General features: G+C 41.1%; 1 protein-coding gene across 1 annotated transcript in view; it reads left to right on the top strand.

The window, feature by feature from the left end:
* Window positions 1-24339: 24339 nt before the first annotated feature.
* Window positions 24340-26257, top strand: part of col27a1b (collagen, type XXVII, alpha 1b) — an 82717-nt gene continuing 80799 nt past the window's right edge. The window contains exon 1 of the mRNA XM_041042738.1: window positions 24340-24421. Within this exon, the coding sequence (XP_040898672.1) occupies window positions 24369-24421 (53 nt within the window). The 5' untranslated portion in view covers window positions 24340-24368. The remainder of the gene's footprint in view (window positions 24422-26257) is intronic.

The following is a 26257-nucleotide window of genomic DNA, read 5'->3' as shown; positions in this document are numbered from 1 at the left end:
CAGATCGGAAGAGCTGCATATAAAAATTAAACAACACCACAAAAACAACAACAACAACAAAAAAATTCCATCAACTTTCACAATGAAATCCCCAGACCTCCACTGTCATCACCAAATTAAAAAATCACTGGCAAAAACATTTTCTGTGTGGAGGGATCAGAGTAATTACCATCTTGCCTTCTTCTTCAAGCTTTTAAGACAAAGTTAGAAATTTTAAACACATGACAATTAAAGCATTCCGCTTTCTTTGATCATCTGCACATCAGAATATTTCACAGGTTTGTCAAGTAATTTCATGGATAAAGAACTCTCTCAAATCATCACAGTATGTGCAGAACAAAAGAAGATGGGACTCAGTTTCCATCTTCCCCCAAATCGCACACAGCTCTATTTTCCTCCTGCATATATATTTGTCTTGTGTAGGTTTTTAATAGTTTTTCAAACTTATTAAATCAGAGTAGTTTCAACGAGAGCAATACTCTCTTTTTCAGGAAAGTTCTGTTCACTCTGACACAGTTGCACACATTAATACTTGAAAGCTGCCCAGTGAAACTATTGGCCACTGAGCAGCTCCACATGCTCCACATGGGGTTATTGTCCTTGCTGAAGGGCACCTCAGTGGTGGTAATGAGGCAGTGGAAGCACTTCTCCTTCCCTTTAGACACCCAGATTTGTCCTGCTGATCCAGAGAATGAACTGGCGTCTTTCCAGTCACAACCCTGCGTTTCTAATCTTTGGGCCAGTAATTCTCAACCAGAGGTACGTTCCTCTGCAGCTATCAGGCTGTACCTGGAAATATTGTGGGATAACTCAGCTACGTGTAAGATAGGGTGTTGAAAAACTAGTCAGCAATCTAGCAGAAAAATAAAAATGGTTAGCTGAAAGTAATAAATACCCAGATTCTGCCAGTCACAGTGCCACAGCAGCCGTGTTTTCTTGTCCTGAATTGCATTAAATTCCATGAAGGCCATTCCATCTATTGAAGGGATAGGAAATACAAGGGCTACATAAGCTCATCTGATTCATTAATCATTGCTCTAAGCCACTGTTACTTTATGTTGGTTACAAATCGTACAACAGGAAGAAGAGGAGGCAATAAAATACATTCAGCTTCTTTGGCTCTCACAATGAGAAGTAGGATGAATGGCCAGTAATCTAAACTGTCCCCTGAGAGCAGGATATTACATGAGCGATCTATAAAAGTCAGTAATGTGTGGCTTAGAAACTCCAACGTCAACAATCAATGTGGCCTCACTTCCAAATATTCAGTGCAGCAACTTGTATTTCCTCACTGATCACTGATGACTTTTAAAAAACTTCAAGCCTCAAAAGATGCTGAGCAGAGGAAAATGACAAATCATCCTACTGGAAAGCGCCGCTCTCATCATGCGTCACATCGTAGACACTGGAAGGCGGAGGTGTGTGGCAAGCCCATAATAAACTGACACACTGCTTCAGTGAACATGGCAGGAAGCAAATGCTGGATTGCCAAGCCAAATACACTCAGACCCCCTATCAGTTTTTTTGGATGTAATGGATCCAGTAGGCAGACGGAGTCTGTTGGCCTCCAGAGGCCCTTTGGATGTGCCGCGGCACATAAGAAACTGCATGGAGCCGGTGTATATTTGGCGGGTCAGGGCTTTTTTAGAGAGCTGTGGTGCACACAGTACGACCATTCGGATAGCTCACAGAGGAGAGATGAACAGCAGGAAAATGCCTATTTTATAACAATAACACCACAGGATGGCAAGGCCTTAGAGTCTCTGGGTAACTGATGAACTGAGATGCGTGTTGGTCTCCATTCATAGAAAGAAACCTTTGGGAGCTTTCAGTTATTTTCATATGTTTTGTATCCACTGGTGGAAATATCGTGATGGTGATCACATGTCTGGCTTTTCTTAATCCCGCAGATGAATGAGATGATTCCTTTTATATTTCTTCAGGATGTCTGGCAACAGGCTGCGCACAGTCAAAACCAGTATGTCAGTCTGCCAAGATGTATGGGCAGCACTGTATCTTCATTAAAGGACAGGTTCATAGTTTTTCAAGTCTGTCTTAAAATAATAGTCACCACAGTTCTCATATGAGCACTAAAACCAGTTTTGCTTCTTGATGGCAGCTGGGAGAGATCCTTTCCCGCTTTGTTTCCAGTGGAAGTGGTGGTGATAGGTCTGTGAAAAAATAAATTACAAAACTTATCTGAAGTCAATTTGAGGCCTCAGCAGTCTGAGTGCGAAAATCAAGTGGTTATCCTCCAAAGTTTCAGTTTTTTTTTTTGTTTTTTTTAGTACCAAATCCCTCTTTATGTTGCCGTCGCTCCACTGCAGCTTAGCTCGGCTCAGAAACACAGTCCGTGGAAACAAAAGAGGGACTCTTGCAATAAAACGACTGTAAGTCTGGAAGATAAACTTTGGAATGTATTTTTGCACAGAACAGGAACTGTGGATTTTGTCCCCATCACTTACATTTTAAATGCTTTTCATGGCCAGTATGAACAGAGGGAATGATTACAGCTAGCAAAACCTCTTTCCATATTGAAATGGGCGGCTGCTGTTGTTTTACAATAGAACTGAAAAAGGTGAAATATCCTTTAAATATCAGATTTCAGCCAGTCAGTGACATTCACCACATGTATGATCGAAGTTCCTCTCTGAAAGAATAACCTTTTTTAAGCACAAAACTTCTGTTTTAACCTTGGATAACAATCTCAACCCGAGGTCCACTTTCTTATATTTTCCAGAGCTTTCAACTCTTTTGATCTTGTCTGTTTTGGCTTAAAAGGTAAACATGAGCAAAGTGTTACTGAGAAAATCATAACAGCTTCTGAGCTTGCATGCCTTCAGGCCCCTCTGCATAACAGCTAGGAGACTATTTGAAGTCAGTTTCTTTCTTTCTTTGTTTTGCAAATTATTTGTTTAATTGCAGCAACATATCTCACACTTTGACTCTTAATACAGTAGTGGACTTTAAATCTTTGGCATTGAAGTTGTTACACAAACTGTATTATTAAGTTTAGGTGTCCCCTTGTTTTTGAAATGCTGTTTCAGAGGCTCTCATGCTAAACTAAAACTGAATCCCTCACGAACAACAGCATATGTGGCCAGAGTGTATTGACTGAAGGTCAGAGACAGTTAAAGATGAATGAGGAAACTGCGTCAGGCGGCAGGGGACAGGTGCCAAAGGTGTCGGCTGCTCAGGTATCACTGGCTGGCCGTGTGAGGAAAGAGCAGAGAACAGGAGATCAACAGTGGAGGTATCAGGTCACCTGGTGGAAAGACACATTCAGCTCCGTACCTGGACGAGTCAACAGGTAAGATCTTTGTCCCGCGTGAGTTTAATATGAAATTAGTGAATGGGGGAAAAAAGTTTCAACTCTGTATCATTAGAAAGAATTTTTTAAAAATCTGTTTTACTAGTTAGTTGAATAGTTAAGGAATTCATCGTTGTATTAAATAAACACTTACAGCAGATAGCTAAAGGTGATTAAGAAAGTAACAGGTGGAAAATAACTAGCTAAATGAATAATAATAGATAAAATTCAATTTGTGAGAAGCTTGTACTTGAAATTAGCCTTTTTTCAGTTTTCTGCTGCTTCATACATCATACATTTCCCACACATCAGTGGGAAATATTGTACTTTTCACTCCACTACGATCATTTGACATCTACAGTAAGTGTAAATTAACAAAACAAGTACAAACCTACCCAGGATATAACGCAGGTTAAATAAGCTCCACCTTGCCCAGACGTAACATTTAAAAAGCTGCATATACATTAGTGCATTTGCATTAATAATAACATGATAATTTAATAATAATCCAGGGCTCTGGTGATTCCTTACTGTCTGACACACACATAGCCATTACAAATGTGTTTTACTGCTTCTTTTCTGCATTCTTCTTGTTCTGATGTTCTGATAAAAATTCCTAAAGTTTGTTCTCTTCCCAGACACCTAAAGGTGCAACAAAGGGTATGATCGCCGCAGTAAATACTTAAATTGAAAATTCAGGGCAATTACGACAACCTTCAGGAGAATACGCTGAGCTGATAATAAAGAAGCACACACTTCTTAAAGCACATCTTACTTTTCCTGCTATTTACCATCTGAGGCTGAGGTGCATTCATGCATACATAGGCTACTAATCTCAGGAGATGGCTGCCTGCCTGCTGCCTCCTCTCCCAGAAGCACTAGCCCAGCAGATGACATGGCCGCGGATACAGCGATTAGGTTACAGATACTGTAATTCACTGACAGGCTGTGCAGGAAACAATGGGGGCTTGTTAGCATACAGTGGAAAAACAAAGATCAGTGTCATCTTAATTTAGATTTTTTATTTATTTTTTTATTTTTTTAACACCGAACCCAACTCAAGCCCTTTATGCCTGGCTCCATTTATTGAGCTGCAGAACCACAGTGACCTAACAAGTCCAATGAGAAGATGAAGCCTCAAACCATTTTCACCTTTAAACTCTCATCTCAGGACTTTATATCATCCTGAATTATAGCCCACATCCCTCTCTGCTCACACTGACTGATGAAAAAAATCTGTTCTGACTCTTCCATCTCTTCATGCATTTTTTTTTTCTCCACATCTGTTATATCACTTTACATTATAGCTCAGAAATAAAGTTATAGGGCCTCAGAGTTTTTTTAATCATCTGGCTGAGGTAAAATCTGAGTAATTACAGGTATAAAATCATCAAATCCTTCCAGATCAAATCCTTATTGGTTTTCTTGTTGAGAGTTAGATGAGAAGCTTGACACAAGTCTCATGGCTGTACAAAGCTACAGAACCAGGAGGCGAAGGTGAACACTGTATGTTCAAATCCACATGTTGCTGTTTCTGTCTGTGCTAATGATTCAGAATGGAGTCACATCGGAGGGAATCAATGAAAAGAATCAGGAGAAACAGCAAGACTCTCCTTCAGGATCTCTTCTATAGGGGAGTCCACGGAGGAGACAGAGACACTCCTGTAAGTGTCTAATTCTCATGTTCCTCACCCATGTTTAACTGTCAGCTTCACATTTACAGTGACGGTTGTCTAATTGCTCATAAAAACACTCAGCGGCTATCTTCAAAGGTCATCTTTGCTGTGAATAGTATTAGTCCTTAATCTGAATACTCTGATCTTATTTTCTGATTGATTTTTTTTTAACAGATCCCAGCTCAACCCGGCAGAGATGCTAAAATGATCCACTCCATTGCCAGCCTGATCAGAGCAAAGAGCAAACTCCTCCTCCTTGAGAGTCCCGATACTGTGGAGATCTACAAGGTGAGAGGTGGACATTTTTAACAGTATGTTAATACTATTACAGCGAGAGATGCTTTCAATTTGCTGCTTCGGTTTTGGTTGAGAGCTTTAATTTAATCTGCTGCAGAGCTGCAATACTTAAACCAAATATTAGGTGAGAGAATAAGGGTACACCCTTATGTCAAAAGGTGATTTATGACCCTAATTTATGACCCCCTTTATGACGTCACTTCCCAACCCCGCCCATCCCCTACCGCCCCACCCCCCCTACACACACACACACACACGTACACACGTATGACATCACTTCCTAGACCCTCCCACTGTATCCCCCCACCCCTTTTCTTTACCAACGAAGCCCAAAACATACCATGATATAATCTGTATTTGCACCAGTACCATGTGTCACACAGAAAAGTAGTACCGAAGGCCAGCTCCAGTCATCGATGGAGTTTTTGGGGAGGACGCAGCGCGGCTGTGTGTCCCACAATACAACATTGCACCGCGGCCGACTTGTCACCTGTCTTTGGGAAAAACCCATTCACACAGCACAGATGAGGCTGGTGTGTGTGTGTGTGTGTGTGTATTTATATGTAATGAATCAATATGTCTTATCTATATCTAATGTTTTCTGGGTTGTATATCTATATACCTATCTATATAACTCTTTATCTATATCTAATTTATATATTATATATCTATTGTTCGATATACACTGATTTTCCAAAAATACACTATCAACACAACTAACTCTCAAAACACCTAACAAAAGCAACAAACCGACATACTCTGTAAACAAAAATTCAAATGACCGCCACTATACAGAGCTATTCTATCTCTGAACACACTCGATCCCGTCACATAATTCACATGACAAACCTAACCAATCAGGTGATTCGTATGACGTCTGAAGCACCCACCTGCTTTGAACGTCAGTCAAGTGCTTTAAACGTCAGTGACCGAACCACACGTTGGTACAGTGGTTCAATACAACTGCCTCATAAGCTACCGTGCATGTGTCGGCGCCTCGAACGTTAGTAGACCATCATTCGGGACTCCCACACTCTTCCAACCTAACCACTACCTTGAGTCAGGGTGCCGTTTCTACATGCATATGCTGGTGGTGCACGCTGGGAGATGGGGACGGTGCGAATTGGCCAATTTCCCCACACAGTAATACACACTAGTCTGACTCGGTCGGACTAGAAAGACCAACACCCTTATGTTTGTTGACATAAGGGTGTACCCTTATTCTCTTAGGTGATTTAAGATTAATCCCTTTAATTGTTGCATTTGCTTATATAGCTGAATGAGCCAACAGCTCGTTCTACGAGAGCTGGCAAAGATAACATTTACCTCCCAGCCATCACAACAAAGGCTTCAAGTTTGAGCTCAATCAGAGGGGCTCTGAGTCAGTCCTGTCCTTACCTGTATGACAAGCGGAGAGGATCTTTCTCTTCGGTTGCCTCGCAGAGAACCGGTCACCCTAAAAAACAGGTAATTTGACATTTGTTTCATTTCCAATAACCGTGAATTAAAATACTTTTAAAAAGTCAAACCCTCTTGGTCTACCCTACCTCCTTCTCTCTTCATATCAGAGCAACCTAAAGGCGCAAAGAGAGGCAAAGAAATCCAACGTGACTGTGACAATGACCTACCTAGGACAAGGTCATCGGGGGTCAGGGTTGGGGTCCACTCAGGATGAACTGAAGGTACTCCAGCAAGTCAATGGAGGGGAAAATCTCTGTGTCTTCAAGGGCCTGGTGACTCCAGGAGGTAGGAGCTGTGAAATGTGAAGCCGTTTTGCTAGAATGGATAAGAATGTGCACAAGAGAGAATTTAAACAGGAACTGTTCTATATTTAAATGTCTTTATTATTAGCACCAGCTAAAATAAAATCCCCTATAGGAAAAATTCCATTTTTCCCCACATTAAATAGGGACAGCATAATAGGTGGTTGAAATTAGAGGCGTTAAAAGCTTCTCCCCATTTTCACACATTTAATTACTCATCTGCTCTCAAAGCAGCAGTGTAAAAGGGATGATGAGGACGCTGGCCTGAGGCAGTACGAACAGGAATACAGGAACAGAAAGCTGATGTGTGACCTGATAGACTACCATCACACAGAAAAATCAGTAGACCAGACACATTATTTCATCTTGTAGCAGCTGCTACATGTTGATACACACTGTACAGCTGTCACTCCAGGGAGGGAACCACAGTTTCAGGGCAGATGTACAAGAAAGAAGTTATGGATTGCTGCTTGAAACTATGTGTGTCATCTGTTTATAAAATCCACTGTAGCTGTATAAGTTGAAGGAATAAAACAAAGGAGGAAACAGTGCACATAGAACCACGTTCCAAACAGAATATGTGGGACTTTTTGCTCACTTACATCATAGGAGTTGGTTTTTCTTTTGTGGTTTGACCTTTATTGCAAACCATTTGGACAGTACAACATCAGGAGTGGTGCTGAGATCATACTATATCCTCCTGAGACCCAGAGGAAAAAAAGGTTTTGCCTTTGTGATTTTTTTTATCGTAATTTAAGTGTTGTGGTTGAAAGAATCATGTTGAACATATTGTTGTTGTTTTTTTTTTTTCAAAAAAACCTGACCTGATGTGGGAGTGTATACTCACTTTGAAAAGACAGTGCATTTGCTGTTTTGGCCACAACCCTACAACTGAGGCATCACAAGAAAGCCCAGGATATGTATGTATGATTGAGATTCTAAAATGATATTTTGACCTAGGGGTCTCAGACTCGTGTCCCCCACAGAGGACAAAAATGAATATCTGGGTCTCAGGAGGTTATTTTAACTTTTTAACTTTTTTTTTTTGCACCTGGAGAATGAAAGCAGAAATGAATTGGTTCACCCAAATTACAGAAAATGAAAACAAAAAACACATTTTCTTACTTAAATCTAATGACACTTAGTCATTCAGCTGGTTTTGGTTTTATTCAGAGACCTCACAGTGAACAATTTTGAGTGGAACTACTTTCAGCTGAAGGAACAGTCCCCACAAAAGCTGACAGTGTGTTTTATGATTTTGGGCTTTATTAAAAATAAATTCGATTTGTTTCTTAATCAGCCCTGATAAAGTCAGATTTTAGTCTTGATTTGGTTTTCTTTTAAAATGATGTGACAGTGGTTCACAGCCTGGAGTTCAGAACCCCACAAAGAATCATAAAATAAGTGTTCCTGGTCACGAGATATTTAAGAATACAGGAAAGAAGAAAAACTCTTTTTTTCTGCTTTTTTATGTCTTCAGGCTTCTGAAAACTTTTAAACCAGAACAATCTGAGACGGGAGGTTCACTCTTGAACTGCTGTTTGAACTGCTTACAGCTCATAAACACATGTAACACACATTTTCAACACATGTTGTATGAACAAATTCTTAACCAAACCAAGGCTGAACTGATTGTACTGAATCATCACTGTCCCTGACCGAATCAGCAGCTTTTTGAATTGGAGTTCCCCAACTAGCATGATAGACACATTAAAAAGCTGGGTGTCAAGCTTACTTAAAGGCACCAAAAACCACAGAAAAAGTCATAATGTGATGCAGACACTGCAATAAACTGGCCTATTCGCCTTATTAAAAGGGTGCTTTTGTTGGCCTTGTTTTGCACTGAACTGAATGTTTGCTGAACAGCAACAGCCTGAACTAACTAGTCTGAAGCAAAGCCAAATGTAATGATGTTATGAATGTTGATGTGTTTGCTTAGCTTTGAAAAAAAAAAAAAGACTGAACTACATATTAGGAACAGTTCTACAGTGGTTAGAAATCTTTGCACAGAGCTGAACGAAACAGTTTAAAAAGTAATTTGTAATTTTCACCTCTAACATGCAACTTGTGCCTGTCATGACTGAGCGTGAACCAAACCCAAATGCACAACTCCAAAGTAAGAATTCAGAAAAGCAGAGTCTTTATTAAACAAAGTAACAAAATAATAATCACCCAATAGGGGAAAAAGGCACAATAAAACAAAAGTCAAAACGAACAGAAAATCACTCTTTCGAGGAAACAAAAAGTCACTCTCACGAGGAACAAAAGGTTAAACAAAAGGCAATGCAACTAGTCAAACAAGAATGATCAAAGTGCAAAGAAACAACAAAACCTGACATGAGACATAAGGACAAGATAAGGACGTTGGTTCTCTTGACAGAGGACAAGACGAACTGGCACAGAACAAAGGGAGACGCACACAATACATAGACACGAGGTAATGGGAAACAGGTGGAAACCATTAGGGCGGGGAAAACAATCACGCTGGCGGGAAACAAGAGGAAGGGCAAGCAACCTGAAACAAGAGGAGATAAAATTTCAAAATAAAAGCGAAAACCACAAGACAACATGGACACAAGACAAAACATAACAAAGCATTATTTACGGACCATGACAGTGCCGAGCGATTGAGAGTAAGCACACAACAACTTAAAATTAGGAACCACTGCCGTATGCTATTTCCTGGATGCTGCCATCCCAGGTGTCTCACAGCAATATGAGCACAGGACAGAAGGAAACCAATCTCTGGACATGTTGACCTCATCATAAACCAAACAACACAGTCAGATTACCATGCTGAATCTATTACGAAGATCAAACATGATCATCTTCAACCTTCCAGTTCCAGCATTTCATAATATTGCCTCCTTGCACCTTTTCAGAGCAGTTCCAGTTTGTCTCTCAGAGACACAGAGGTTATCCCTTCAGTGCTACCTTGTACGTTAACGGCATCATGGTGGCCAGGATCAGTTCCTGCTGCGAGTACCGCTATGCTCCCGGCTTCCAGCAGGGCAGGAAGAGCTGCTTCAGATTGACTTGGCTGGCTGGTGGGACGCCCTGCTACAGGTTAGATTTCATCGTAACATTGGCAGAAAATTAGAAATTAGTACCAGTCAAAACAGATCGGGTAAAGGCATTGCTCTGCAGATATAATGCATCAGTGGGTTGACAGAGGATGGAAAAGGATGCATATTGCATGACATGAGGGAATGATGCTGGTGGTGGTGGTACAGGGGAGGAAATATGAGCCACGATAAAAGCACGTTTTTCATCTTTTTCAGATGTACAAGTCTCCGAAACAAATACAGCTCCTGCCAGCAACTGAACAACGGCACAAAGGAGAACTTAATTCTCCCTCTAGAGCAGAGCCCTGGCAATGGTACAAAGCCTGGAAATGAGTTTCTCAATTTTCCATTACTTCCTAAAGCTTATTCATCAACATTTTTTTGACATTAGGCCCAGTTCATGATTTCAGTGGACTAGTTTAATGACAAAATTCCCACAAAACATTTTTTTTTCTTTTATTCTGTCTCTTATGTCTCCAATGCAGGCACCATTGAGTCATGTCCGTCATCCCCTCTGTTTATCCCCGCCAAACCAGAGAAGAAATCAGTGAGGAGGACAAGAAAACACATCAAGGAAGGCGGCGGAGGATCTACAGACAGCGAAGACCATGCTGTAGCTAGGATTAAAGAGACCACCAAGAAGAAACGGCGCAAGGGTCAAACTAATCAGAAAGAGAGCAAAGACAAGACAGCTGGAAATAACAGAGGGGAAGAGAGACGAGACAGCAAGGGCTCGGAGGTCTCGCAGAGGTCAACGTTAACAGAAAAATGTGAAGACCAAGCGTCGTCCACCAGACAAGAGCAGAAACAGCAGAAAACAACCAGCAATGTCACAGCGGTGCAGACTGAGCAGCTGCTATTGAACAGCACAAGCAAAGTTCTCGGTGAGCGGCGTTTGACTCATTTTATCTGGTTTCACTTCTGTAAGAGAGGATGGAAAAACAGAGGAAAATAAATCTTCCACACTTTCAAGTGGAGATGTGGATGACCTTCAGTCCATCTGCATGTGGTATTTCGATTTAATGTTCTTTGTGGAAAAAAAGAAATGGGAAAGAACAAGAGTTTTTCTTTTTAAAGATTCATTGCAGGTTGAGGAAACACTGACTAAGCAGAACAGAGTGAAACAGAATGAACTGGGATCAAATGGGAAAAACAGAGATGGGGAAAGACTGAAGGACTTCTATGAAGAATGTGTGGAAATGAGTGCTGCGTTGGAGCACGGCCCAAACAAACACAACTGGTTCAAGGCAAACAGTGAGTAAAGAAACCGCAGCACAGTAGGAACAAACTGGAATCCCCCTGGAGTGCTGTAACAGATTTACATAATATACTAGCAGGAAAGGTTGAATTTGCAAGAAAGTGATGCATTGAACAATGTCTGTTTGAAGGGAGATGGATGATGTGCATGAGAGGTTAGGCAGACATTGTTCACACAGACAAACACGCACACACACATGCCTGCATTCATAAATCTCACTGCAGCAGATCTGTTTTCTCCATTGAACAGGAATGCTCAAACTGAATTTTTAGATTTTTACATTCTCAAATCAACAGTGCGTATCAGTATCACTGTGTGCACTTGGCTTGGGAGAGACAGTTTTATTGTGCCTGAGTTGTTTTTTTTCTCTCTGTATGCCAAGTCCTGGAGCGGTGCCGGCTCCAGAAGAGGCTGTCATCGTGCCCCAAAGCTCCAGGCTCAGATGTGGAGCTCAGTTCAGAAAGTGACACGGTCCTGCAGCCTGATGGAGAGCCAAAAAAGGAAGAGGACACATCCAGCCAGAGCACTGCTAAAGAAAAGCTGGTTGAAGAACAAGACTTGCAGGCACAGGTGTGTGTACAGCACAAAGGACTTGTCATCTTCAGGTGGTATTTTCATGTTTGGATGATGATTATTGTATTCTTTAGTTTTCAGCCACAATGGGGAAGTTATAATACAAATTTTCCACAATGATGCAGCAGAACTGACATTGTAATAAAAATGAAGAAGTGAAAATTGAAGCCGTGTTCAGACATTAGGATTTAATTGATGCAGATTAAAAGGAATGGATATGTATTTGGACGCCAGTGTGTTTTATGATTTACACATCATAAAGTTAGATACAAAACTCAAAACATAAAATCTACTACAATCACAGGAAAAGGACATCATGTCGTTGGCGTGAAATAGTTATTTAACTGATGAAAGTTTATTTTGTTCACAACAAATTCACTCTAACCTAAAAGCTAATTTTGTTATTTGGGAGGTTAATTCACAAATGGTTGTAACAAATGGTCACTGAGTTTTATCTGGGACCAGCAGGCGTTTGGCTGGGTCGTACCCATCACGATGAAAAGGCTTCCAACCGTGCCTGAAAAATTCCTCAAGGTCCAGCAAAGTGGCACAGTGGATGTGGCCGACAGCCAGACCATATGTCTCTGTGGACTCCCACACCGTCTCTGTGTTTAGAAAACCTCCAGCACCTGTCCCGCTCACATCTCATTCCCAGTCAGCAACACATTTTGTAGCTATGCTGCTCTCACACACAAACAGTAAATACTTAACGTTTGCAATCCTCGATTCTCAGGCCTGCGATGCAAAATGTATTTCTGTAGGAGAGAAAAATAATCTGTCTGTGCTGCAAGATGGGATTTCTGTATTTTACAAAAACTCACTGTCTTGTGATTGAGGTGAACTAGAAGTTAGATGAGATATATCTGTTTGTATCAGTTTTTAACGGTCTTGTATCCTAATGTGGGAGACCATTTCCCACCAGGATTATAGAATAGAAAAAAAGCATTAGAAATCAAATAAATAAATATATTGGTGGTGTTGTAAAATGTTTCCCACTCAGACAGCATTTTTTTCATAGTTCTACAACCCTTGCCTTATGAAATCTTTCAAAGCCCAGTGGACGGCAATGCATACCAATCTTTTTTTATTTTCGGTGAAAACATGACCTTTTGGAGATATGTCTTAACTTTTTTGAAATGAAAGTTTGAACCGATGTCTTGCACCAAGCCAAACCAAATCCAAAAACAACAACACAGTTCAAAAACTTCCATAACATTCTCTTGACGGTTTGTGACTGCAGCTTGACGCCATGATGAGGGTGCTGAGCACGTCCGATGAGGTGGAGCAGCTAGTTCTGAGGAACACGGACCTGACAGATGACTGTCTGCTGAGCCTGGCGGGAGCCCTTAAGAGCAGCCTGTCCGAGGTCACTCTGCTCAACCTCAACCTCAACCTCATTGGCCCATATGGAGCTCACATCCTGCTGGATGTTCTCAGAGTGAAGCCTCAGGTCAAAAGCTTGCAGTAAGTCCAAGGCTCCACTGATCCACGTTACACCAAGATCTGAGACAGACAGAAAATTTTTGTTTTCATCTGTTGAATTTACAAAATCCTTGATTTTAGCTTTCTGAGTGTTTTTCCTTTTTCCTTCTAGATACAATAAATGTGCTAGAGTTTGTATATGTGGCATTGGTTCAAATATTGACAGGTTAAGAAACTTAAAGTGCATGTAAGCACAGCTGGACGCCACATACTGGACAAAAGAATAGTGTGGCCCTTAAAGGAATAGTTAAAAAAAATACATTTCAGCTCCTGCTGAGAGTTATATGAGAAAACTAATAAAAGTCTCTCATCTGTCCATTAAATCTAACGCTACAGTCAACAGCTGGTTAACTTAGCTTAGCACAACTGCTCTGAGTAGCTGCCAGGCAACCAGCAGAGACTCCAGGAAGTTACTCGTCTCAGCCAAGAAACAGTACGGCACACAAAGCCCAGTAAAATGGCAAAGTGTTATTTTACACCGTGGTTTTTGTATGGATTGAACAAACTAGATGTAACATTTGTTTCCAGTTTTTATGCTGAGCTCAGCGAGCCAGCTGCTGACAGTGGAGTTATATTTAACAGACAGACATGGTGATATTGAGCTTCTCATCTAACTCTCTGCAAGCAAGCGATTAAGTGTATTTCCAAAAAATCTTTAACGTAGGTCCAACTTGTCCCTGTAATGGTTGAAAGTACTGACACAAGAGATGATAAAAGTGTGGGTTTAAATCTCAGCAACAGTCTTAGGTGCATCAGTTCAAACACTTAAATCTGCATTTGAATAAAGACACCAAATATATCTGACTCAGTAACAGGGGAATGTACATATAGAGAGCTCATAACACTCATGTTGTATAAACAAATACTTCATATCAGGGTGAAAGTGGTCATTCTTTGAAGTGAGCAGTTCATAGAGGAATCAACATGGCTTCCACTTTTTTCTCTCTCTACAGCTTGTTTGGAAACAAACTGCGTGACCATGGAGTGTTGACCCTGTTGAATGGAATTGCTGAGCTGCAGGAGCAAACAGCCAGAGCTGCTGCTGTCATCCAACAGGCAATGCTTTTTCCGTCAGAACAACATATGAATCTGCAGCTCCCCACTGGGTGGAGCTCTTTCAGGGTTTTTGCACTTTTAGAATTGGATATTGGCGGAAACGGCCTGAGCAGCGACGGGGTAAAGGTGTTGGCATCATACATGAGGCACCACTCGTATCTTCAGTACTTAGGGCTGGCGCAGACCAGCGGCGCCGATCTTGCGGCGTGGAAGGATCTTTTCGACAGCCTCAAGGTGAATTGCTCGTTGACTCATATCATCCTAGATGAGAACAACCTGGGGGACCCCGGGGTCAGGCTGCTGGCCGACATGCTGAAAGAGAACATGAGTCTGCGGCAGGTGGATCTGGACAGGAACGGCATCAGCGATGTAGGAGGAAACGACATCATGGGGGCACTGCTTTGCAGGACGCAGCTCCCCCTGAGGCATCTGAGCCTTCAGGAGAACAACATCAGTGCAGGACTAATGAGTAGGATACAGGAGGAGGTAAAATATAAATGAATACTGCAGGAGCGGAAGAATACACTTTAAAACCATAAGAATGGTTATGCTGTGTTAACATAAAGCACTGACTTACTTATAGGATTCTTTGTTTACATTTTGGGATCACAAAAGAAAAAGAAAAAAAACTGACTCATTTGACCTGATTGACCCTCAAACACACACTCCTTCCTATAGCTGGGTGGCCCTGCTAACAAATGCTGCATCTTAGTTTAGGCCAGGCAGGTAGTGTAGGAGGCATGTTTGCTTTTGGTTGCACTGTGGCTTGGATGCATTTTCAAAGGGATCTCAATGAACTGAACATTTCTTCTTTGTGGTGAGGTTACATCATCACCTTGATTTTTTTTTCTTCTTCTTCCCACCAGTGTTACCCCTCATGACTCCACACCTCCTACTTTGCTAAAACTGACTCCAGCACAAGGCTCACTGATCCCTCTGTCATTTTATTGAATTATTTTCTGCCTCCTGACAAAAAAGAAACCGCAGTGATTCATTCCACCCACAGTATTTACAGGTCATGGATGACTAATCCACGATTCAACCCCCCCCCCACCCGGAGCTTTTCAGTAGCCATCATTAGATCCCCTCTCCACTTCTACAAATCAAAAGAGAGTTATGGACAGCTAAGCCATGCCACGTCAACTACCCTCATTTTGTCATTCTCTTCTCTACATGTTGAAGACAGTGCTTCTATTCAGAAAGTAAGCATGAGGGGAGGGGATGAAGCAAAACTGGGGCAAATTAATCTGAATCTCGAGGCCGTCATCTCATTGTTCTATCAACACCGACATTCTGAAAATAACTGTACCTGTGATCAAAGCTTGTCAAAGTGGTAATTATCTCCTCCTCTCAGGGCTGCCAGTAGTGATTCTGCTGAAACCAATCCTCCCATATTTCATCTGCAGTCTTTGCGAATTCCTTTCTGTGGTACCCCGATAAAGACGCTCTCCGAAGCCCTGGGAGGATGACAGATAAATGAGACTGGCGCACCTGAAGATTACATCTGAAGAAGTTACCCTGCTCTGAATAAGATTGCATTGGCGTCGTGGTATTGTGCATCTAAAACTCTGTACAGCGAAGAAAATATGTCTAGTTTACCGTGTCATATTTTGTAAGGGCAGTTCTTTTTATGTAAAGTCGTGCAGATGAGACAGGAAAGAGTTTGTCATCAGAACTAAAAAGACTCAGTTTCTTTCCTTTTTGACTGGTGATCTTCTAAGATCTCAAAAGCCACATTTTTAGCAGGTGGAATACAGAACTAAATGGTACACCATCATGCCTGGCTGAGCATAAGCGTGCAAACAAAAGCTGCAGTGTAAGTCGCAGACTCCTTCGATAAGGTCTTTGTGCTTCTCTGTTACATGTAAAACTCAGATCAGTGACCCCATTGTCCGTCGGCTAGCGTTGTCTGTATTTGGCCTGAAACAAATCCTGCAGTGTTACAAGCTTCTTTCAACTGCTCTTCCAAAAACATGACCTTAAACCACAGAAGCGCAGACTGTTAGGAATTTACAACAGGTTTACAGACAAACGTTTACTCACTTTTTTAAACAGCAGGAAAGTAGCATGCATACATCTGATACACTGATATACAGAGCTTAAGTTTCAGGCAACTGATTTTGCATTGTGGGGACAATACAGAGTGGAAAGTCTTGGGAACTCAGTTTCTTGACTGTGACTTTGGGCCAAAACCAAACAAATGAAGTGAACAGTGCTTACTTACGCTCATGGGAAGTTCAACGATTCAGACTTCTTTTAAGTTTCCTGGACATGGTGATCCTGGATTAGGCAATTTATTTCCACTTACAGTATGTAAGGGTCAGTATCTGTTTGCAAGACCATTAATGTTTGATGTGTCTGTAACTGTGTACCTCTGAACACACACAGAGGTACACGACTTTAAGTGAATATTAAGCCTTGATTGCGGAATAGCTCCAGGGATGACAATGTTGGCTGATTAGTCTGTTCACCATTTTGGTCCAGACTGAAATATCTCAACAAATGACTTTTCTTCCAGCGACACTATGAGGTTGACTATGAGGTTGAGCATTGTGAGCATGCTGACATTAGCATTTGGCTTAAAGCAACACAGCAGCTTTGAAGAGCTGCTAGTTTGGCTTTAGACTCCGAATCTTGTTAAATCTGTAATTATGTATAATATGCATTCTAAAAACCTTTAAAAAAATCTTTAAATGATATCTGGCATTTCCAAACAGTAAACACCAGTACAGTGAAACTTCCATTCCTCATTTTCATTCCTACCACCACCAAAATTAACACCAAAGCGTGCTGGGACAGAGTGTATCCACTCTGTGGATCTGTGTCATGAGAACAGTCTGAGTTAGTGTATAACATGAGGGAATAGATGGGCAGAGGTGCATGTTTGTGTACAGTGGACCAGTTTTCAGCCTACATTTAGAAACCCAGGTGGTGTGTTTATGTTTACGGAAGCCCAGGGGCGGTGGACCTCTGTCAGAACAGCAAACCCTCTGTTGTGTACATTTACGTCCATTCTGTACTGACCGCAGGCACACACTAATTTGTTTTGTCTAGTTTGTCCAAATCAGATGTTACTTGTGGAGCTTGACCAATTGGAGGCCGTTTGTTGGAAATTTGAAAACATTTTTTCACATGAACGGGGGAGACTCACTGCAAGCCCTGAAACATTGCCTGGCTTTGTGGCCAGTTAATTAGAATCACTCCTGTTCGCCAGTTTATGATGATGAAAAGCTAATGAGGTAAGTTAGAGTGCGCACAGAAAAGTATGATCTGTTCTTGATTAACAGCAGCATAAAGATCTTCATCTTCTCAACCGTTGCAGTAAACAGTAAGAAGGGAGCAGGAAGTTGATGTTGGCTCATACACGCTGCACGCACTGTAGCGGAGGATGAATGTGGACGGGCTTGGCTGAGGATGAGAGCGAAGGTTTCTGGATTTGTGAGATGTAGCGCTGCAGTGAGATCTCTTAGTGGGGCCTCTCCATAACAGATCTCCTTTATCATCAAGAATAGGAGAGTAATTTATAGACCGAATACTGATAATGACGCAGGCAAAGCAACAAATTGTTCTTTTTGCTGTGACAGACTGCTGAAAAACCGACTTGAAATTCAAGTGGAATGTAGTCAAATGTAAATTTTGTACAGCTACATAAAATGTATTTTCTGTTAAGTTGAGATTTTCTTTGAAATTAATTTTGTTTGGATCTTACAGACTAAACGAATCTGTCCCATGTGGTTTGACTGATTTACAATACAAAAAAGTGATGCCAGTATTTTTGGACTGATTCCTTAAGTTTGACCACTATCCTTCCAAACTTTTTGAAAAGTACTCAGTATTTTTTCTTAGCACTTTATTCTCATATTGGTCTGACAGTCGACAGCATCTAAACCACTGGTTTCAAACCTGGGGGTAAAGCACCCACAAAATATGTCCAAAGATGAATCTAAGAGGTCACAAAAATGATTAATGGGACAGGAAAATTAAAAACATATAGTTATTCTCTGGAGACGGCATAGTTTTTGGTTGCCTTCTAAAAATGATTCAAATTACAAAATCTGAGAGGTTAAATTGTAGGTTAATTCACACTGCATTAAAGCAATGACAACGGGTCCCACAGGCCTTAAGTGCAAGTCAAAAATCTTTGGAACCACTGATTTAGACCATAATGAAATACAAAAAGAAAAACTTTGTGTGGGCTATGTCACTGCCTTTATAACTATAGTATAATCAGTGAGGAAAGTCCTTTATAAAGGCTGTGGATTACATGATTAACAGGATGTGCGCCTAACACTACTGTCCTTAAAATCTGCAGATTATAAACAACTTGATGTTCAGAGCGCTCTCCACTGCCACGTTCACTGCACAATGTGACACAACATTTTCATGATGGTGAAAGAAAAGTTTTAGAATCGGCTCCTTGAACAACAGCTCCTGCTGCTGTTTGACATTTGGCAGAAAGAGCAGCTTTTCAATATGGATTATTCATCAGCGGTTTGATCCTCCACTCAAATGTCACCACAACAATGCCTCTGACTTGGCAGCAGCGTCTGTCTTTCTGCAGCTCCGCGGGGTAAGGAATTGGCAATAATTACCACATCTAATGTGGCCTTCAGAAAGATTTAGACTTTGTGTTCAGGCGCTTTTGCTTTTCAGATTATTATTATTACCATTTTATTGAGAAGTAAGGAAAGAAATGAGAATCTTGGTTTACCACATCACTGCAATATTGTGCTCTGTGCTCTAAATAAGTTGTAAAGATGTCTTATGCAGGAAATGTGTAAAACGCTGCAGGATAACATGGTGTCTCAGATCACTGATGGATGTAACAGACCTGTGGCCACAAAAAAAACATCAAATACATTTACTTAACACACAGCTTGACCCCGGATATTTCATTTCACTTATTATTTGTATGGACAAGACCTTGAACAATTCTTTGAATGTTTATCTCTTGCACTGGAAAAGCAGCACCATCTTCCAGGTTTCTGCCAAAAAGGTTCAGTTTCTAAGGCAGAATCTGACCTGATAGCAGATCATATAAATAGATAGATATAAATTTTTCTTTTAAATCTTTTAACCTATGTAAATTTTTCTTTTTTGGAGTCGTGTTTCGGGCCACTTAACTGATCTACGTCCAACATTAACTTTCTTTTTAGCTCTGTTTTCGACTCAACCAACTCCTGAGGGAAAGATCTGACTCTTTAGCTGAGAAATTCTGCACTATGTTAATGTTAGTTGCTAACTTTACGTTTCTGTTTTGTCTATTTAGTAAATATTTGACTGTTGAAGCAGCAGTGACAACGTGACAAGTGCTACTTTTAAACATTTTAAACGTTTGTCTATATTGTATTTTGATGGTATTTTTATAATTGATGGGTCTTTTGATGATTTCCCTAAATCACTGATTAATTTTTGGTCTCACATTTTCCCAGATTGCGGAGCCCCAAAGCTGATATGTTAAAATTGGTTGTTTTACCCAAATGAACAAATCCCAAATAAATTTAGTTTCAGACAAGAGAAAACAAAGAAAAGCAGCACATTTGAGAACCTAGAACCAGTGAATCTTTGTCACGTGCTTGAAAAATCACAAAACAATTAACGTTCAAACAATCAAAATTGTGGCCATTCAGTCAACTATTGTTTCAGCTCTAATTTATTTGTTCATTTGAGTTCATGGTTAATCCACTGAGATTCAGAACTGTTATATAACCTATTCCAAACATCCTTTTAATTAGAAGCAACATTTCTTCGTCCCATGGTGGCAACATATTAGAAAAAGAGAGATACTATTACATCACTCTAAATTTAGTCTTACTAAACATGAATGAATAGAACTTTTCTCTAAATTTCCTGTTGTATGTATGGAATGGGTAAACAGAGCAGCAGGGCATGCTCTTATTGAATCCAGCTGCGCCTGGACAGAGGTTGCCGCAGTCAGCTGGCCCCAATTCCCCAAGACATGGAAGTAAAACAAAAGACCCTGTGTTTATCAGACAGGAGTTTCCATCACTAGAGCATTACATGAAAGGATACAAATGCTATTTTATAAGTTCATATTTTGAGGGCTGTTGTAAAAATAGAAAGGGGAGAGGGATAACCTAACATGGTCTTAATCCCTTCAGGTCTTTTGATGTTTTTACTAATCTCAGAAATTACAGCCACAGTCAATGGGGGAAAAAAAAATCACCTTATTTCTTGGACCGTGTACAATCAAACGTTGATCATAAATTGTGTGGCTTCTCTATAAACTAAAGATGTTCCATATGGATATGGTATAGAGATGCTAGTTACATTGACACTGTCTGTCTGCAGGAAAATCCTCCAATTTCCTGCAGACGCTGAACTTCTAATATCCACTGTAATGTTGGGGTATACAGGCCAGCTGACTTCTATTACCCACCACTGGTCTGGAGTAAAAACAGTCACAGCGCCTATCCACACCTGCCAATGGTTATAGATGAGGTCTAGGATGGCAGTCATATGTGATGAGTGGAAGAAAATCAACTCATAAAACACTAATAGAGAAATTTGCCTCCGGATCAGTTAAAAAAAAAATCTACTTTGTTTAACTTCTCTTTCCACCAGAGCTCATTCATGGTTTCCATGAAAAACGCTCTTGGCCTCAAAACAGAATGGAAGGTCTTTGCTTAGATTGGAAGGAGGTGTTTGTTGAACCGCTGTCAGGTAGGAAATTTGTGATAAAACTGCGGTGCTCTTGCCTTCAGACACTGTGTCCCAAAGGCCAATATGAGATGGGCTCTCAGGCTTTTACATGTCCAGGACCACCAGCATAGGTATCAGACCACAAAAGCCCCATGCTTCCTAAGAAACCAAATCTGGGAAGACTTTACATAACAATTACATAACCTTCTACAGCCTACATTGAATGGGATAGGATGGATGCTGACAGCTATTACTCGCCCCCTCTCTTAAATCATTGTGCATTAAAGTTTAAGTGCTTTCTATATTTTTCTTATTGTCGGCAAATGCCCTGAATAGACCCAAGTGTCTGTGTAGCAAGAGCCTGATAAAGCTTATTTCACTGTCATAGAGCTCCAGTGTTGTCCCAGAACTATTAAAAGCACATTACTAAGCCACACCTTTGTGCCAGGTGACATGTTCCTTCCTTACCATGAATATGGGCTCTGTAGTTTATTTTGACTCAGTTCTTATACACCATGGCCTGGTGCTGTAAACACTTACTAACACACTAAATGTGTATTAATCCACAGCCCAAAATAGTCCCCAACAAATTCCCTATTTACTCCTATTTCAGAGATATTTATTAAAAGACACACATCCTCAGGAAGAATGAATGGGCTTGGTTGCCTTTGGACAGAGCCAGGCTACCTGTTTCCCTTTGTTTACAGCCCTCATGCTAAGCTAAACTAATCAGCTGCTGGCTGTAACTTCATGTTTAGCATACTGTCATGAAAGCGGTATCAATATTCTCATCTAACTCTTGGCAAGAAAGCAAATAAGACTATTTCTCTAAATGTTGAACTGTCCCTTTAAACTATTCCTGTTCTTACTCGGCCTTCCCTGGCATGTCTTCAAGAACACTTGGCAGTTCCTGGGCCGCGGTCTGAAAACCACTTCCATAGGCTGCTACAATAGTCATTACAAACCCCATGAAACTGTACACCCCAGATTGGAGATCTTCCTCTGCCCTCTTCCACAGGCCGTGAGGACATTGCCCTTCTTGTCTGAGAACTGAAACTTGTGGTAACAAAAGCTCACATCCGACGTAGCTCAGACAGGTACATGGGAAGTTCTCTTTCAAAGTGGTGAGCTCCCTTCCTTCCTGGCCCTGAGAGGACGAACTGTGAGGGGGCTCTGTGTGAGCAGGAGGGATCCAGTTGCAGGCAGCTGAATCGGTGCTCTGTTGGGTCTCCCCTGGACACTGTCATAGCGTGTTTGCTGAAGGCGGGTCAATGAGGACTTTCTTTGGCAGAGGAATTTCACAGCACACGACAGCGCAGACACGCACACACACACACACACAGATATACACACTGGAACCAGTGCAGCACTCCAACCAAGATCCCTGCTACTCTGGTGAGAACGGAAGTGGATGTTGGTGAAGCAGGAGATGAAGGAAAGCTGTCACACACACAAAAAAAGCTGGTCTGTTGGTTTAAATTTCACTTGATGACATTAATTGGTCATTTGTTATAGCCCAAAATATGTTCATTTTACCGTCTGTAGTTTGGTGGAACTTGACACAGACAGAGCAGTTGTGAAGGACAAACATCAGGAGTAAGAATTTTCATCTGTCAAACAGATTATACCGTAAAACTTCTACCACCCCTTGAACAGCAAATGAAATATATTTCAAGAGGAGCCAGGTCATTGGCTTCACCTATACTGATTATGCAAGGAAGAAAAATTCTCTGGATCCCAAGGTCACATCTTGTGTTATTGGTTCCAACATATTGTTGACTCCAACAATTTTATGCTTTTGTGACCTGAGTTTTTATTTGAGCCTGACCAATTAATCGACTGGTTGAGTCTAGCTTACATATAAATGTTAAAGATATGCCTGTGGAAATTTAGAAACAGTGTTGCCAAGACATAGTTTATCCACAAAAGAGCGCAGACTAATTTGACCAAACAGTCTCAGCTTAAGGTCCATTTACACGCTTGTTGTTGGAGCTTTCAACCATATCACTTCATCAGCAGCTAAATTTTGCTCAGCTGCTGTAGATATTCAAACAGCAGCTCTTGGATTTCTTGTCCATGTTTTCTTTTCAAATTTGTAAGTTTATTTATTTCATTATTGGTTTATTTTCACAGGGGCCGTGTACATTTATAAACTTTGCTGTAAATGTGTGTGTGTAAAAGTGTCCCACTAAGCTAAGACAGAGTGACTCTGAGCCAGCCTACAGGATACCAGAACTCTGAAACCGAAGCAGCTAAACTAAATTCAGCCAGCCCTAATTTTATTATTTTATTTTTGTAAAAAAAAACAACAACAAAAAAAAAAAAACATAAGTAATAAAATGTGAAACGTTTTTCAAAATAATAGTAAAATTTGCAGAGTTTTTTTTTTTTTTTTTTTTTTTTTTATGTTTCCTGCAGGGGTGTGGGGGGTGGCTAAGGGGGGCTGGACTCATCGCTTCAGTGTTTCTTAAATCCTGTGTGTGGCCGTGAAAATGCTCCGATTACAACAAACAGCTTGTGCCTACCACATGGATGTGTTCAGTCATTTATAAGGGCACATAAAACCTGCAGCATTTCTGCCACTGACTGACCACTAACACACGCACACACACAACGGATTACACGTACAGTCTGAGAGGACCCTGCTTTCTGAAAAGACACACCTTCAGCTGAGGGAGCTGCTCGGTCGTGGCTACAGTTTTGTTTCCCTCGATGTCAGCTGAGGGCGACAGAGGGAGGTGTTCCCCCTCCCCGGTTCTCAAGATTTCCCTCGGTCCACAATAAACTTTCATTTTGGGAAGTCGACACACACATTCACACACACACGCACAGCGGCGGTCCTCATCTTGTCCTGAATCTGTTTCCCGGGAAAGCTGGACTAGATTTGACTTGACATTCATTGTACTTTGCAAAACGCGCGAAAAGGAAGACGGAAAAACAGAGGAAGCGCACAGGTGGAGCTCTCCGGAGCGTCTTTTTTTTCTTTTCTTTAAATTGCTGTCATCTTCTAAGAGGACACTACAAGGATTAAAAGGGACAATGACATAGAGCAGCGTTTTCACTGTTGGTTAATTCCACAGTTTTAGACTTGTTTTGTTTTTGTTTTTGTTTGCTTGGCACGTTCACTTCTCGCTCGGCCACTCAAGGAACACCTGGAATGGAAAAAGTTTATCTGTCTCGTCTGGACTGTAGTAAAAACTCCCAAGAAAGAATGAAGTAACCGCTATGGAGCCGGACAATGCCCCGCACTCCAAACTCAAAACCACTGGAGTCGGGGGGTGAGTCGATGCATTTTTAAAGTCCAGATTAAGAAGCCTCTATCTCTCTCTCTTTCTGTGGGTTGTCAGGTACAACAGGAAGTCACTCATGTGCTCCTGAACACCACCTGCGTCCACATAAGCGTGTCATGTTCATGTTGACAAAGATATTCGTGTTTAGTTGCTGGTGGCGTTTATATAAAGTTGTAATATTTTCCACAATGAGTTAGAAAAAACTTTCAAAAAATTTCAGAGTTAATACTTGAAATATTTTGTTGTAAACTGGAACAGGTGGTACACTTTAATGGGTTGCAGGTTAACTTATGGAAACAATTTTCTCTGCTTTTCACACAGTTCAGTGGAAGCCAGTGTAGTCTGCTGTACTGTTCTTGAGGCCGTGTCTTTGCAGCTTGTATCAGAATGAGCTGCCAGACGATCTGGGACTGATTTGAGGGAGATGTATGAGAGGAGGAGATAGCCTTCTACTTCTCCTCCTCTCTCCTCCTTCCCTCTCCTCCCTGTAGTGCATCTCACTCAGCTGGTTGGCTGGCTGTCCCAATGGGAGGGGAAATAACAATAAAAATGTTGCATCATTTAACCCGACTGGACACATAAGAGATTTGGTAACGAACTGAACCCCCCCTCTTTTTTTTTTTTTTGTGTTTCTGCTTCTAATGACAGTGTAGTGTGAGAGCAGCGGGACATAAGGCAGAGGGAGGAAAACTTTTTAAGAGCTTCAGCTGGCAGTCAGTGTGCCAGTGGTTGACCAGTGGTTTTCTGTGGCTCTCTGCAGAACCACAAATGTAAAAGATTTCCTCTCACTGCCATCATTACGGCACTTGTCACTGTGCCTGTACCACTTCAAACATCACTTGCTCAACAAGCATCCAGTTTTATGTACTGCATACAAAAAAATCATTGCTACAGGAGTGTAAAAAACCAACACGATCGGTGCGGTAACACAAATTCACACTCTTCAAAGATAATCTAACACCTTTAGAGCCATATCAGCTTGGCATGTTAGCGGTTGACACTGCCGTTATCACTTGTCTTGAGATATAAATATCACTGAGGAATCAGAGGTGGAAAATTAGCTGTGCGTTGCCTGATGTGAGGTGATAAATGTCACTGTTGCCATGTGAAAATGGAGCTGATCTAATGCCAGTTGAAGGATTACATGGTCTTTTGCGGGTTGAGAAAATTCCACACCTTTCAGATCCATGAAATCCTTTTGATACCTGCACTCAGAAAGTGCATAGCACAAGCTATAATCAAAGTGGCTTGTCTCAGTTACTGGAAAGTTCAGATGTGCAGTAAAATGCAGCATTGATGTATGAACCTGGTTACTACTGTCTATATTCTTCACTTCAAATTATAGGTTTTAAAGTGATGCAGTGTGGTGTAGGGTTGTCAGAGGTGGTCCAGTGGGAGCACTCACCTAACCCTGCTGAGCAGGAGCTTATCTGGTCAGGCAGCACGATAAGACAAAGCCTGTTGTGTTGAAACAGATGTTAGACTCTCTGAACTGTGCAGAGCTGCTGCTGCTGCTGCTGCTTTCACTCGTTCTGCATCAGGTCTGATCACATCATGTTGCAGGTGGAAGTTCAGAGTTTATGGCAAAGAGTTTTAATACGCGAGTTCTGCAACTTCTGAATCGATATTACAACTTTTAATTAGATCAGTCAGGGATTAATTAGGAGCTGAAACTGTTATCTTTCCCTTGTTTCATGTCATGCTGAAGATTTGAATAAATGAATGAATGATTTTTTTTGTTGCTGCTGATCAGACTAAGTAAGAAAATTAAGGATAAAAGGTTAAAACTCAGAGAATAAACATTAATGAAACCATATTGGAAAG

The sequence above is a fragment of the Toxotes jaculatrix genome, chromosome 7 (assembly GCF_017976425.1).
Source record: "Toxotes jaculatrix isolate fToxJac2 chromosome 7, fToxJac2.pri, whole genome shotgun sequence".
NCBI lineage: Eukaryota > Metazoa > Chordata > Actinopteri > Toxotidae > Toxotes > Toxotes jaculatrix.
This window is presented reverse-complemented; position numbering and strand designations above follow the sequence as displayed.